The 16,149-nt window shown below is 47.3% G+C and overlaps 2 protein-coding genes across 2 annotated transcripts in view; one reads left to right on the top strand and one right to left on the bottom strand.

Annotated features, from left to right (window-relative positions):
• LOC139550071 (ubiquitin carboxyl-terminal hydrolase 33-like) overlaps nucleotides 1–16,149 on the top strand; it is a 570,053-nt gene that overhangs the window by 237,630 nt on the left and 316,274 nt on the right. The gene's annotated exons all lie outside the window — the stretch shown is intronic.
• The window catches only part of LOC139550076 (alpha-N-acetylgalactosaminide alpha-2,6-sialyltransferase 5-like), a 132,425-nt gene continuing 120,760 nt past the window's right edge, over nucleotides 4,485–16,149 (bottom strand). Inside the window, exons 4-6 of the mRNA XM_071360687.1 lie at nucleotides 15,959–16,137; nucleotides 12,241–12,348; nucleotides 4,485–12,152 (exon numbers count right to left, since the gene is read on the bottom strand). Of these exons, the coding sequence (XP_071216788.1) occupies nucleotides 11,924–12,152; nucleotides 12,241–12,348; nucleotides 15,959–16,137 (516 nt within the window). The 3' untranslated portion in view covers nucleotides 4,485–11,923. The remainder of the gene's footprint in view (nucleotides 12,153–12,240; nucleotides 12,349–15,958; nucleotides 16,138–16,149) is intronic.

The raw sequence follows: 16,149 nt of genomic DNA, 5'->3' as shown, positions 1-16,149 counted from the left end.
CTGGCCCTGGGGAGGATATACTCCTGGCCCTGGGGAGGATGAAACTCCTGGCCCTGGGGAGGATGAAACTCCTGGTCCTCGAGAGGATATACTCCTGGCCCTGGAGAGGATATACTCCTGGCCCTGGTGAGGATATACTCCTGGCCCTGGGGAGGATGAAACTCCTGGCCCTGGGGAGGATGAAACTCCTGGCCCTGGGGTGGATATACTCCTGGCCCTGGGGAGGATGAAACTCCTGGCCCTGGGGAGGATATACTCCTGGCCCTGTGGAGGATGAAACTCCTGGCCCTGGAGAGGATATACTCCTGGCCCTGGAGAGGATATACTCCTGGCCCTGGGGAGGATGAAACTCCTGGCCCTGGGGAGGATATACTCCTGGCCCTGGGGAGGATGAAACTCCTGGCCCTGGGGAGGATGAAACTCCTGGCCCTGGGGAGGATATACTCCTGGCCCTGGGGAGGATATACTCCTGGCCCTGGGGAGGATGAAACTCCTGGCCCTGGGGAGGATGGAACTCCTGGCCCTGGGGAGGATGAAACTCCTGGCCCTGGGGAGGATATACTCCTGGCCCTGGGGAGGATGAAACTCCTGGCCCTGGGGAGGATAAACTCCTGGCCCTGGAGAGGATAAACTCCTGGCCCTGTGGAGGATGAAACTCCTGGCCCTGGAGAGGATATACTCCTGGCCCTGGAGAGGATATACTCCTGGCCCTGGGGAGGATGAAACTCCTGGCCCTGGAGAGGATATACTCCTGGCCCTGGGGAGGATGAAACTCCTGGCCCTGGGGAGGATATACTCCTGGCCCTGGGGAGGATGAAACTCCTGGCCCTGGGGAGGATGAAACTCCTGGCCCTGGGGAGGATATACTCCTGGCCCTGGGGAGGATATACTCCTGGCCCTGGGGAGGATACACTCCTGGCCCTGGGGAGGATATACTCCTGGCCCTGGGGAGGATACACTCCTGGCCCTGGGGAGGATATACTCCTGGCCCTGGGGAGGATGAAACTCCTGGCCCTGGGGAGGATATACTCCTGGCCCTGGGGAGGATGAAACCCCTGGCCCTGGGGAGGATATACTCCTGGCCCTGGGGAGGATGAAACTCCTGGCCCTGGGGAGGATAAACTCCTGGCCCTGGAGAGGATAAACTCCTGGCCCTGGGGAGGATAAACTCCTGGCCCTGTGGAGGATAAACTCCTGGCCCTAGGGAGGATAAACTCCTGGCCCTGGAGAGGATAAACTCCTGGCCCTGGGGAGGATAAACTCCTGGCCCTGGGGAGGATGAAACTCCTGTACAACTGCAGAAACCTAGTTCTTGTTCACATGAATCACAGGACCTTCAGAAAGTATTCACACACCTTTATTTGTTCCACTTTTTGTTTTTACAGACAAAATTGAAATGTTATTTATTTAAAAAATTGTTTACACCCAATACCCTATAATCACAGTTTTAGCCACTTTTGCAAATGTATTGAAAATGAAATACAGAAATATCTCATTTACATAAGTACTCACACCCCTGAGTCAATACATGTTAGTATCACCTTTGACAGTGATTACAGCTGTGAGTCTTTCTGGGTCATTCTCTAAGAGCTGTGAGTCTTTCTGGGTCAGTCTCTGAGAGCTGTGAGTCTTTCTGGGTAAGGCTCTAAGAGCTGTGAGTCTTTCTGGGTAAGTCTCAGAGCTGTGAGTAATTCTGGGTAAGTCTCTGAGAGCTGTGAGTCTTTCTGGGTAAGTCTCAGAGCTGTGAGTCTTTCTGGGTAAGTCTCTAAGGGCTGTGTCTTTCTGGGTAAGTCTCAGAGCTGTCAATCTTTCTGGGTGAGTCTCTAAGAGCTGTGAGTCTTTCTGGGTAAGTCTCAGAGCTGTGAGTCTTTCTGGGTAAGGCTCTAAGAGCTGTGAGTCTTTCTGGGTAAGTCTCAGAGCTGTGAGCCATTCTGGGTAAGGCTCTAAGGGCTGTGTCATTCTGGGTAAGTCTCTGAGACACCTGGATCGTGCAACTTTTATTATTTTCAACATTCTTCAAACTCTGTCATAATGGTTGATCATTGCTAGACCACACCCCATACAGAACCAATCAGTCGATATAACCAAGAACAATCATATGAAGCAGCACCATGCTCAGAGACACATCCTCCCTCCAAGCCATAAGACTGTTGATGAACTGACTCTTTGCTGCTATGGCAACTACTGTACTGTACTTAATATATTGTAGTTATCTACTTATTTCATTGTATTGTGCACACTACGCTGTATTCCTGCGCAAATGACAACTTTTATTTAGATTTTTTTAAATCTAGTTTAACATAACCCTGTTCACTCGGTTGTTACGATGAAAATATGGAGTCATTGAGAAAGTTGTTAAGAGACATGCATCTCACCGACATGGGATGTCATGTTTAGCAATGCGATCTAATGAATGGGATGTCCTCGTTTCAGGAAGAGCTCATGACGTCTGGCTGCAGTTTTGAAGCGGTGAGCTGGAACCTGTAATCCTGATCCGTCACGGACTCTGGCCTGCCCCCCCCCCATCTGCCGCAAACAGCAATTTCAGTGGACCTCCTGCATCAGTTTGCAGCCCTGCAGCTAGAGTGTGGGGTGTGTTTGAGAGGGATTACCTCGGCTTTCCTTAAATCCAATACATGCTGGAAGGTAGTTATTGTATTTTAGATTGGAAATGAAACATGTGTTTTTTACTATGAGGAGAAGTTGCGTTTATATATCTCCAGACAGTTGAACCAGAAACTTACAAATGAGTCATTTGAGGAGTTCAAACACTGGCAGTTTGAACGAGCGACTGTCAGGAAGTTGGCGTCACTGACCTCGGACGGAACACAGTGTCCTCTCTGTCCACAGATATGTCAATGATACGAATTAAGGAACAACCAGAAAGTCTCAGTAAGTTAGGATTCTCATTTGCATTCGGTGTTGTTCATCAATTATAATGGGAAATATAGCCAACCTCAGTCGTCTGTCTTATATATATATACAGTGGGGAGAACAAGTATTTGATAAACTGCAGATTTTGCAGGTTTTCCTACTTACAAAGCATGTAGAGGTCTGTAATTTTTATCATAGGTACACTTCAACTATGAGAGACGGAATCTAAAACAAAAATCCAGAAAATCACATTGTATGATTTTTAAGTAATTCATTTGCATTTTATTGCATGACATAAGTATTTGATACATCAGAAAAGCAGAACTTAATATTTGGTACAGAAACCTTTGTTTGCAATTACAGAGATCATATGTTTCCTGTAGTTCTTGACTAGGTTTGCACACACTGCAGCAGGGATTTTGGCCCACTCCTCCCTACAGATCTTCTCCAGATCCTTCAGGTTTCGGGGCTGTCGCTGGGCAATACGGACTTTCAGCTCCCTCCAAAGATTTTCTATTGGGTTCAGGTCTGGAGACTGGCTAGGCCACTCCAGGACCTTGAGATGCTTCTTACGGAGCCACTCCTTAGTTGCCATGGCTGTGTGCTTCGTGTCGTTGTCATGCTGGAAGACCCAGCCACGACCCATCTTCAATGCTCTTACTGAGGGAAGGAGGTTGTTGGCCAAGATCTCGCGATACATGGCCCCATCCATCCTCCCCTCAATACGGTTCAGTCGTCCTGTCCCCTTTGCAGAAAAGCATCCCCAAAGAATGATGTTTCCACCTCCATGCTTCACGGTTGGGATGGTGTTCTTGGGGTTGTACTCATACTTCTTCTTCCTCCAAACACGGCGAGTGGAGTTAGACCAAAAAGCTCTATTTTTGTCTCATCAGACGACATGACCTTCTCCCATTCCTCCTCTGGATCATCCAGATGGTCATTGGCAAACTTCAGACAGGCCTGGACATGCACTGGCTTAAGCAGGGGGACCTTGCGTGCGCTGCAGGATTTTAATCCATGACGGCGTAGTGTGTTACTAATGGTTTTCTTTGAGACTGTGGTCCCAGCTCTCTTCAGGTCATTGACCAGGTCCTGCCGTGTAGTTCTGGGCTGATCCCTCACCTTCCTCATGATCATTGATGCCCCACGAGGTGAAATCTTGCATGGAGCCCCAGACCGAGGGTGATTGACCGTCATCTTGAACTTCTTCCATTTTCTAATAATTGCGCCAACAGTTGTTTCCTTCTCACCAAGCTGCTTGCCTATTGTCCTGTAGCCCATCCCAGCCTTGTGCAGGTCTACAATTTTATCCCTGATGTCCTTACACAGCTCTCTGGTCTTGGCCATTGTGGAGAGGTTGGAATCTGTTTGATTGAGTGTGTGGACAGGTGTCTTTTATACAGGTAACGAGTTCAAACAGGTGCAGTTAATACAGGTAATGAGTGGAGAACAGGAGGGCTTCTTAAAGAAAAACTAACAGGTCTGTGAGAGCCGGAATTCTTACTGGTTGGTAGGTGATCAAATACTTATGTCATGCAATAAAATGCAAATTAATTATTTAAAAATCATACAATGTGATTTTCTGGATTTTTGTTTTAGATTCCGTCTCTCACAGTTGAAGTGTACCTATGATAAAAATTACAGACCTCTACATGCTTTGTAAGTAGGAAAACCTGCAAAATCGGCAGTGTATCAAATACTTGTTCTCCCCACTGTATATTCTATCATCGCCAAACAGCAGTAATGTTATGCAGTAACACCATTACAATCCTCTCAAAAAAACATGTTCAGCACTAGCCCCGTGTGGCCATCCTTCCAATATGTTCAACACTAGCCCCGTGTGGCCATCCTTCCAATATGTTCAACACTAGCCCCGTGTGGCCATCCTTCCAGTATGTTCAACACTAGCCCCGTGTGGCCATCCTTCCAATATGTTCAACACTAGCCCCGTGTGGCCATCCTTCCAATATGTTCAACACTAGCCCCGCGTGGCCATCCTTCCAATATGTTCAACACTAGCCCCGTGTGGCCATCCTTCCAATATGTTCAACACTAGCCCCGTGTGGCCATCCTTCCAGTATGTTCAACACTAGCCCCGTGTGGCCATCCTTCCAGTATGTTCAACACTAGCCCCGCGTGGCCATCCTTCCAATATGTTCAACACTAGCCCCGCGTGGCCATCCTTCCAATATGTTCAACACTAGCCCCGCGTGGCCATCCTTCCAATATGTTCAACACTAGCCCCGTGTGGCCATCCTTCCAATATGTTCAACACTAGCCCCGTGTGGCCATCCTTCCAATATGTTCAACACTAGCCCCGCGTGGCCATCCTTCCAATATGTTCAACACTAGCTCCGCGTGGCCATCCTTCCAATATGTTCAACACTAGCCCCGTGTGGCCATCCTTCCAGTATGTTCAACACTAGCCTCGCGTGGCCATCCTTCCAATATGTTCAACACTAGCCCCGCGTGGCCATCCTTCCAATATGTTCAACACTAGCCCCGTGTGGCCATCCTTCCAGTATGTTCAACACTAGCCTCGCGTGGCCATCCTTCCAATATGTTCAGCACTAGCCCTTATCTAGCGCACCTAACTAACTGGTTGATAAATTGAATCACGTTCGTTACTACTGGGTTTGGATCGAAAACCTGCAGGATGGTAGCTCTCCAGGAACAGGAACAGAGATGGTCAGACCTGCAATAGTGATTTGGGATTTGTAAAAAAATAAACATAAAGTTGAGGCCAATAAATCATCAGATAATCTGATGGGTAGTTTATGGGTAGTTATTATATTAACTACCCATAAATTAAGGGTAGTTGGTGGGTCTGACACAGGAGTGTCTGGGTTTCTCTTCCTGACCTTCTCATTACAACAGGCTGCCCTGGTGGGTCTGACACAGGAGTGTCTGGGCTTCTCTACCTGACCTCATTACAACAGGCTGCCCTGGTGGGTCTGATACAGGAGTGTCTGGGCTTCTCTACCTGACCTCATTACAACAGGCTGCCCTGGTGGGTCTGATACAGGAGTGTCTGGGCTTCTCTACCTGACCTCATTACAACAGGCTGCCCTGGTGGGTCTGATACAGGAGTGTCTGGGCTTCTCTACCTGACCTCATTACAACAGGCTGCCCTGGTGGGTCTGATACAGGAGTGTCTGGGCTTCTCTACCTGACCTCATTACAACAGGCTGCCCTGGTGGGTCTGATACAGGAGTGTCTGGGCTTCTCTACCTGACCTCATTACAACAGGCTGCCCTGGTGGGTCTGATACAGGAGTGTCTGGGCTTCTCTACCTGACCTCATTACAACAGGCTGCCCTGGTGGGTCTGACACAGGAGTGTCTGAGCTTGACGTTGTCTGACCTGTAATGACCTGTCCGTTTGCTCACACTCAGGTACATGTAACAGTGTCTCCTATTTATCCTGTATTTTATTTAACCTTTTTCTAATTTTTCTAATTTCTTCTCCGTTTTTCTCATTGAGATCACATCTCTTTTCCAAGAGAGACCCCTCAGGTGTCATTACATCATTATGAACTGGTTGCCACTGTTTTCATGTTTTCCCATCATGCATTTCACCCCCTAGCACCTTGGACCCTTTGTCATAGTGCCTTTTCTGTTCCCTCTTTCCTCTCCGTTTGATAAGAATCACCTCGTCATCCTTCTCTGTTTCTAGGACGACTGGGAACCTAGGTTTTGGAGTTTCCTGTTGAACAACAGCTCTGCAGGAGACAGACCATGTTTTGATGGAGTAGCCGTGTAGTTCCGGATCTGTCTTTGAGACGAGAGCTATTCTTATGCAGAAGTTTCACTGTTTTGATGCCGTTCTCCACTAACCCATTAACGACTGTGGGCTGGATGTGATATGTTTGAACCCGTACAGTTTAGCAAAATCACTGAAAGCTGAACTGTGAGGCGTTGTCCATACGGACTACCTCTGAGACCCCGTTATAAGCAAAGAATGACTTCATGTGAGTTTTCACCTGACTAGCAGTAGTGTCCTTCAGCAAAGCTCTCTGGGTAATGAGACTAATAGTCCATAAATAGAACATAGACAGGAGAAAAGAGTTCTCTCTGCCCTCAAGAGAAAAGAGTTCTCTCTGCCCTCAAGAGAAAAGAGTTCTCTCTGCCCTCAGGAGAAAAGAGTTCTCTCTGCCCTCAGGAGAAAAGAGTTCTCTCTGCCCTCAAGAGAAAAGAGTTCTCTCTGCCCTCAAGAGACAAGAGTTCTCTCTGCCCTCAAGAGAAAAGAGTTCTCTCTGCCCTCAAGAGAAAAGAGTTCTCTCTGCCCTCAGGAGAAAAGAGTTCTCTCTGCCCTCAGGAGAAAAGAGTTCTCTCTGCCCTCAAAAGACAAGAGTTCTCTCTGCCCTCAAGAGACAAGAGTTCTCTCTGCTCTCAAGAGAAAAGAGTTCTCTCTGCCCTCAAGAGAACAGAGATGTTCTCTTCTCTGCCCTCAAGAGAAAAGACATGTTCTCTTCTCTGCTCTCAAGAGAACAGAGATCTATTCCTACTTTACCCCATGGTCTCAACACCTATTTTTCCTCAAACTATATTGTGTCTTTGCTCTGTTTTGACCTGTATTTCTGTAATGTATATTGTATCCAAGGTCACGTGACCACTTAGTATTTCTAAGACAAGAAGATACAACAGTATTCAGGACAAAAAGTTAATTTCTTTGCCATGTTTTTTTCCATTTTACTTTAGTTCCTTTTTTGCAAACAGAATGCATGTTTTGGAATATTTTTATTCTGTACAGGCTTCCTCCTTTTCACTCTGTCAATTAGGTTAGTATTGTGGAGTAACTACAATGTTGTTGATCCATCCTCAGTTTTCTCCTATCACAGCCGTTAAACTCTGTAACTACCAATCTCTAGTGGCGCAGTGGTCTAAGACACGGCATCGCAGTGCTAACTGTGCCACTAGAGATCCTGGAGACCCATGGGGCGGTGCACAATTGGCCCAGCGTTATCCGGGTGAGGGGAGGGGTTTGGCCGGCAGGGATTTCCTTGTCCCATCGCGCTCTAGCGACTCCTGTGGCGGGCCGGGCGCAGTGCACGCTGACACGGTCGCCAGGTGTTTCCTACGACACATTGGTGCGGCTGGCTTCCAGGTTAAGCGGGCATTGTGTCAAGAAGCAGTGCGGCTTGGCTGGGTTAAGAAGGATGCACAGCCGACCTTCGCCTCTCCCGAGTCCGTACGGGAATTGCAGCGATGAAACAAGACTGTAACTACTAATTGGATACCACGAAATTGGGGAGAAAAAGGGGTGAAACATTGGAAAAGCTCCCTGGTCTTTGTGGTTGAATCTGTGTTTGAAATTCACTGCTTGACTGAGGGACCTCACAGCCCTCGGGGTTGTCTATGGTGTTTTAGGTCAGGGCGTGATTAGAGGGGTTTTCTAGTATTTGTATTTCTATGTTTCTTTTCTTTTTTCTATGTTTGTTTCTAATTGGGGATCAGTTGTCCTTTGTTCCCACCTGTTTTGTGGGATATTGTTTGTGTTTTGTAGCATCACGGCTTTCACGGTGTTTTTTATTTTATTTATTTTTTTAAGTTTCACTTTAAATAGAGATGTGGAACTCAACTCACGCAGAGAGGGAAAGGATTGGGGAGCCACTCTACAGAGATCACATGCTTATAATCAATCCCAGACCAAACATTTAATGAATGTTATCTCTTCTCAGATGTCACTGATCTCTCCTACGACCTACGGCATCAATCTGTCATTCTGTTCATCTGAAGCTGTAAAGCTATGAATACATTTAGCTGCTGTAAATGGCTGTGGATGTGTGTGTGTGTGTGTGTGTGTGTGTGTGTGTGTGTGTGTGTGTGTGTGTGTGTGTGTGTGTGTGTGTGTGTGTGTGTGTGTGTGTGTGTGTGTGTGTGTGTGTGTGTGTGTGTGTGTGTGTGTGTGTGTGTGTGTGTGTGTGTGTGTGTGTGTGTGTGTGTGTGTGTGTGTGTGTGTGTGTGTGTCAGAGTAAAGGATGTTAAGTCATTCATATGTCTGTGGCTCTGACAGAACGGGAGAATAATCCCAACTCCAACGCAGTGCTCTGAGGACAAACCTCATCTTCATCCCAAATGGCACCCTATTCCCTTTTAGTGCACTACTTTCTAAAAGAGTCCTATGAGTCCCTATTCCCTTTTAGTGCACTACTTTAGACCAGAGTCCTATGAGTCCCTATTCCCTATATAGTGCACTACTTTAGACCAGAGTCCTATGAGTCCCTATTCCCTTTTAGTGCACTACTTTAGACCAGAGTCCTATGAGTCCCTATTCCCTTTTAGTGCACTACTTTAGACCAGAGTCCAATGAGTCCCTATTCCCTTTTAGTGCACTACTTTCTACCAGAGTCCTATGAGTCCCTATTCCCTTTTAGTGCACTACTTTAGACCAGAGTCCAATGAGTCCCTATTCCCTTTTAGTGCACTACTTTCTAAAAGAGTCCAATGAGTCCCTATTCCCTTTTAGTGCACTACTTTAGACCAGAGTCCTATGAGTCCCTATTCCCTTTTAGTGCACTACTTTAGACCAGAGTCCTATGAGTCCCTATTCCCTTTTAGTGCACTACTTTAGACCAGAGTCCTATGAGTCCCTATTCCCTTTTAGTGCACTACTTTAGACCAGAGTCCAATGAGTCCCTATTCCCTTTTAGTGCACTACTTTAGACCAGAGTCCTATGAGTCCCTATTCCCTTTTAGCGCACTACTTTAGACCAGAGTCCTATGAGTCCCTATTCCCTTTTAGTGCACTACTTTAGACCAGAGTCCTATGAGTCCCTATTCCCTTTTAGTGCACTACTTTAGACCAGAGTCCTATGAGTCCCTATTCCCTTTTAGCGCACTACTTTAGACCAGAGTCCTATGAGTCCCTATTCCCTTTTAGTGCACTACTTTAGACCAGAGTCCTATGAGTCCCTTTTAGTGCACTACTTTAGACCAGAGTCCTATGAGTCCCTTTTAGTGCACTACTTTAGACCAGAGTCCTATGAGTCCCTATTCCCTTTTAGTGCACTACTTTCTACCAGGGACCATAGGGGGCCATTTTGTAACAGTAGTTACAGAATTACAGTAGTGTTAATGTAATAGTAATTACAGTAGTTACAGAATTACTGTAGTGTTAATGTAATAGTAATTACAGTAGTTACAGAATTACAGTAGTGTTAATGTAATAGTAATTACAGTAGTTACAGAATTACTGTAGTGTTAATGTAATAGTAATTACAGTAGTTATAGAATTACAGTAGTGTTAATGTAATAGTAATTACAGTAGTTACAGAATTACAGTAGTGTTAATGTAATAGTAATTACAGTAGTTACAGAATTACAGTAGTGTTAATGTAACAGTAATTACAGTAGTTACAGAATTACAGTAGTGTTAATGTAATAGTAATTACAATAGGTACAGAATTACAGTAGTGTTAATGTAACAGTAATTACAGTAGTTACAGAATTACAGTAGTATTACTGTAATAGTAATTACAGTAGTTACAGAATTACAGTAGTGTTAATGTAATAGTAATTACAATAGGTACAGAATTACAGTAGTGTTAATGTAACAGTAATTACAGTAGTTACAGAGTTACAGTAGTATTAATGTAATAGTAATTACAGTAGTTACAGAATTACAGTTGTGTAAATGTAACAGTAGTTACAGTAGTTACATAATTACAGTAGTGTAATTACAGTTACAACAATAGCCCAATATGCAGTGAGTGAGTCTCTAGCTGAGTGGAATGTCCAATGCTGTTACCTCCGTTATACACTGAGTAAAACGGGGTTTGGTAGTAGGTGCCTTTTAACGGGGTGTGGTAGTAGGTGCCTTTTAACGGGGTATGGTAGTAGGTGCCAGGCGCACCGGTTTGTGTCAAGAACTGCAACGCTGCTGGATTTTTCACGCTTAACAGTTTCCCGTGTGTATCAAGAATGGTCCACCACCCAAAGGACAGCCAACTTGACACAACCTTGGGAAGCATTGGAGTCAACATGGACCAGCATCCCTGTTGGAACGCTTTCGACACCTTGTAGAGTCCACGCCCTGATGAATTGAGGCTGCTCTGAGGGTCCAGTCCTCAGTCCATCTGAGCTGCATCTCTCCACAGACGCCCAGCGATCACCATCCCAGTCCCTCTCGCGGTCACCAGTCACGTATTCTGATCCTGACCTTCTCCGTCTCCCCCTGCGTGCGGTTAGCGAGGGTCAGTGTGGGTCAGCGGGGGTCAGCGGGGTCAGCGGTTAGCGGGGATCAGCGGGGGTCAGCTGTTAGTGGGGGCAGTGGTTAGCGGGGGTCAGTGGTTAGCGGTTGTTAGCGGTGGTCAGTGGTTAGCGGGGGTTAGCAGGGGTCAGTGGTTAGCAGTGGTCAGCGGTTAGCAGGGGTCAGTGGTCAGCGGTTAGCAGGGGTCAGTGGTTAGCGGTGGTCAGCGGTTAGCAGGGGTCAGTGGTTAGCGGTGGTCAGCGGTTAGCATGGGTCAGTGGTTAGCGGGGGTTAGCAGGGGTCAGTGGTTAGCGGTGGTCAGCGGTTAGCAGGGGTCAGTGGTTAGCGGTGGTCAGCGGTTAGCATGGGTCAGTGGTTAGCGGGGTCAGTGGTTAGCGGGGGTTAGCAGGGGTCAGTGGTTAGCGGTGGTCAGCGGTTAGCATGGGGCAGTGGTTAGCGGGGTCAGTGGTTAGCGGGGGTTAGCAGGGGTCAGTGGTTAGCGGTGGTCAGCGGTTAGCAGGGGTCAGTGGTTAGCGGGGTCAGCGGTTAGCAGGGGTCAGCGGCTAGCGGTGGTCAGCGGTTAGCAGGGGTCAGTGGTTAGCTGACTATAAATAAGGGCTATATAAATACATTTGATTTGATTAGCGGGGGTCAGTGGTTAGCGGGGGTCAGTGGTTAGCGATGGTCAGCGGTTAGCAGGGGTCAGTGGTTAGCGGTGGTCAGCGGTTAGCGGGGGTCAGCGGTGGTCAGCAGTTAGCGGATGTTAGCGGATGTCAGCGGGGGTCAGCGGTTAGCGGCGGTTAGCGGTTGTCAGCAGTTAGCGGATGTCAGCGGTTAGCGGGGTCAGCGGTGGTCAGCGGTTAGCGGGGGTCAGCGGTTAGCGGGGTCAGCGGCGGGGGTTCCCAGTCAGGCTGGTAGAAGTGGATGTTGAAGGTTCGAGCCCAGCTGGTGAAGACCCTCTTCTCTGTGATAAAGCGGTGATGGCTGCCCCTGCGGTCTCGCTCATGGCTGATGTACATGGCACACTCTTCTGGACCGAGGGGCTCGTAGTAGTGGTAGGGGGAGGGGGAGGACGGGGGCTGGGGCTCTCTAGGAGGGGAACAGGAACACAGGATAGATTATTTGAGAGAGAGAGATATAGGGAGAGAGAGAGAGATCAGTTCAGGTCAGATCTCACCTGCAGTGGTCAGGAGCCACCATGCCATAGACATTGATCCGGTCACACAGCTCCAGAGCTATGGTCATAGTGAACCAACCAGTACTCAGCCAGGAGTTGGAGATACGCCTGGAGGAGGGGGAGGGAGAGGGGGAGGGGGGTAGAGAGAGAGGGGAGGCAAAGGTGGAATGAGGTTACAGAAGATACCTGATTATCTGGCATAGGTAATCAGTAACTCCCATGTCCATGTAAACTCGTCCACCAGACTCTACAGGGAGCCAGGTTTTTTGTTCTCTCTCTCTCTCTCTCTCTCTCTCTCTCTCTCTCTCTCTCTCTCTCTCTCTCTCTCTCTCTCTCTCTCTCTCTCATCGCTCTCTCCCTCGCTCTCTCTCTCTCTCTCTCTCTCGCTCTCCCTCTCTTGCTCTCTCTCTCGCTCTCTCTCTCTTGCTCTCTCTCTCTTGCTCTCTCTCTCTCCTCTCTCTCTCTCTCTCTCTGCGTTATTGGCATAGGAAACATATGTTTAAATTGCCAAAGCAATTGAAATAGATAATAAAGAAAAGTGAAATCAACAATAAAAAAAAATTCCGGTAAACATCTCTGCAGCCATCCAGAAGCCACTCCTCAGTATAAGGCACATGACCTAAAGACTCTCAGACCATGAGAAACTAGATTCACTGGTCTGATGAAACCAAGATTAAACTCTTTGCCCTGAATGCCAAGTGTCACAGGAAACTACAGGAAACCTGTGGCTTTTGATAAATGTACTTAACTCCATGAGGAAATCTGCTGGCCGGCAAATGGAAGGGTTTTCAGTGGTTGAATTACATTTATTCAAGGGAACCACGTCTGAGAAGTGCGTAGGAGAGGCCTACAGCGCTAAATCCTCTCCAAAGGGATTTTCCTGGTGGTGTCTGAAGGGAGCCTGGTGTAATCAGGACTTGTGTCCCTAATGGCCCCCCTATTCCCTATATAGTGTACTACATTTGACCAGAGATCTATGAGCTCTGGTCAAATGTAGTGCACTATGTAGGGAATAGGGTGCCTTTTAATCAGATAGGATCCCAGCAGCAGACAGACTCCCAGAGCCACGCCTCAGAGCGAGAGAGAGAGGGAAACAAAGCCTTTCATGCTTTTTGTTTTGTTGAGTATCAATGGGTAGAGATTCAGAATGGAGCACACTATGAACGAGCGAGATGCCTAACTGCCCCCACTATCTGAGGGAGATCCTGAAGCATGCATGAGAGCACCAGCTGTTCTGGACAACTGTGTGATCACGCTCTCCGTAGCCGATGTGAGCAAAACCTTTAAACAGGTCAACATTCACGAAGCCGCTGGGCCAAACAGATTACCTGGACATGTACTTAAAGCATGTCCGGACCAACTGTCAAGTGTCTTCACTGACATTTTCAACCTCTCCCTGACAGAGTCTGTAATACCTACACGTTTCAAACAAACCACCATTGTCCCTGTGCCCAAGAGAGCAAAGGTAACCTCCCTAAATGATTACCGTCCAGTAGCACTCACGTCGGTAGCCATGAAGTGCTTTGAAAGGCTGGTCATGGTTCACATCAACAGCATCCTCCCGGACACCCTAGACCCACTCCAATTTGCATACCGCCCCAACAGATCCACAGATGATGCAATCTCTACTATACTCCACACTGCCCTTTCCCACCTGGACAAAAGGAACACCTATGTGAGAATGCTGTTCATTGACTACAGGTCAGCGTTCAACACCATAGTGCCCACGAAGCTCATCACTAAGCTAAGGATCCTGGGACTAAACACCTCCCTCTGCAACTGGATCCTGGACTTCCTGACCGGATGCCCCCAGGTGGTAAGGGTAGGCAACAACACATCTGGCACGCTGATCCTCAACACTGGGGCCCCTCAGGGGTGTGTGCTTAGTCCCTTCCTGTACTCCCTGTTCATCCACGACTGCATGGCCAAACACGACTCCAACACCATCATTAAGTTTGCTAACGACACAACAATGGTAGGCCTGATCACCGACAACGATGAGACAGCCTTTTGGGAGAAGGTCAGAGACCTGGCAGTGTGGTGCCTTTCTGTCAATGTGAGCAAGACAAAGGAGATGATCGTGGACTATAGGAAAAGGAAGGCCGAAGAGGCCCCCATTAACACCTATGGGACTGAAGTGGAGCGGGTCGAGAGTTTCAAGTTCCTTGGTGTCCACATCACCAACAAACTAGCATGGTCCAAACACACCAAGACAGGTGTGAAGAGGTGGCAACTGCTTGGCATCTGACCGTAAGGCGCTACAGAGGGTATGGCACAGTATATCACTGGGGCCAAGCTTCCTGCCATCCAGGACCTATATACCAGGCGGTGCCAAGGAAGACCCCAAAAATGTTCAGACTCCAGTCACCCAAGTTATAGACTATTCTCTCTGCTACCACACGGCAAGCGGTAACGGAGCACCAATTCTAGGACCATAAGGCTCCTTAACAGCTTAACAAGCCATAAGACTGCAGAGCAACAAATCAAATGGCCACCCGGACTATTTGCATTGACCCCACCTTTGTTTTTACACTGGTGCTCTCGCTGTTTATTATCATAGTCACTTTACAAATCACCTCGACTAACCTGTACCCCCACACACTGACTCGGTACCGGTACCCCCTGTATATAGCCTCCACATTGACTCTGTACCGGTACCCCCTGTATATAGCCTCCACATTGACTCTGTACCGGTACCCCCTGTATATAGCCTCCACATTGACTCGGTACCGGTACCCCCTGTATATAGCTTCCACCTTGACTCTGTACCGGTTCCCCCTGTATATAGCCTCCACATGGACTCGGTACCGGTACCCCCTGTATATAGCCTCCACATTGACTCTGTACCGTAACACCCTGTATATAGCCTCCACATTGACTCTGTACCAGTACCCCCTGTATATAGCCTCCACATTGACTCTGTACCGTAACACCCTGTATATAGCCTCCACATTGACTCTGTACCGGTACCCGCTGTATATAGCCTCCACATTGACTCTGTACCGTAACACCCTGTATATAACCTCCACATTGACTCTGTACCGTAACACCCTGTATATAGCCTCCACATTGACTCTGTACCGTAACACCCTGTATATAGCCTCCACATTGACTCTGTACCGGTACCCGCTGTATATAGCCTCCACATTGACTCTGTACCGTAACACCCTGTATATAGCCTCCACATTGACTCTGTACCGTAACACCCTGTATATAGCCTCCACATTGACTCGGTACCGTAACACCCTGTATATAGCGTCATTATTGTACATTTACTTTTTGATTGATTAGAATTATTTCCTTTAGTTTATTTCGTAAATATATTAGTAACTCAATTTCTTAAACTGCATTGTTGGTTAAGGTCGTGTGAGTAAGCATTTCACGGTAAGGTCTCCACCTGTTGTATTCAGCACATGTGACAAATACAATTTAATTTGATAACATTTTTTTTTATTTGAGATTAAGTTCTTTCTTCAAAATATATCATATAAGCTTTTTGAAGAAAAAAAAGCCAAAATGTTGTCAATACTGATCATGACTTCTAATGTAACTTTTCTAATGTGTTCGTTTCTTTAAAGGAAGCAGTTTACTTATTTATTCAAAATTACTTTGGGAGAAAACACAACTCTTCAAGTCTCATTCATGGTTCATCTCTGACTCCGAGCCACTTCTGTTCCACTCATCATTTTTACAGTACAGCTTTGCAGGTGAAACTCACCTGTCCTTTCCCGTCTCCCTCTTGAAGAGTTCGTCGAACTGCAGCATCTTCTGCCTGGAGATCATGTAGACCTTAAGTTTGGGCAGCACCTGGTTCATCAACTTCAGGTTATTGTAGACCAGACCCTTCCCATCCCGTCGCATGTAACTACTGGGCCCCCAGAAGATAAACACTGTGTCCTGGAGGGAGGA

This window comes from Salvelinus alpinus, chromosome 23 (assembly GCF_045679555.1).
Source record: "Salvelinus alpinus chromosome 23, SLU_Salpinus.1, whole genome shotgun sequence".
NCBI lineage: Eukaryota > Metazoa > Chordata > Actinopteri > Salmoniformes > Salmonidae > Salvelinus > Salvelinus alpinus.
The sequence above is the reverse complement of the archived record's forward strand: the minus strand, read 5'-3'. Positions and strand labels throughout refer to the sequence as shown.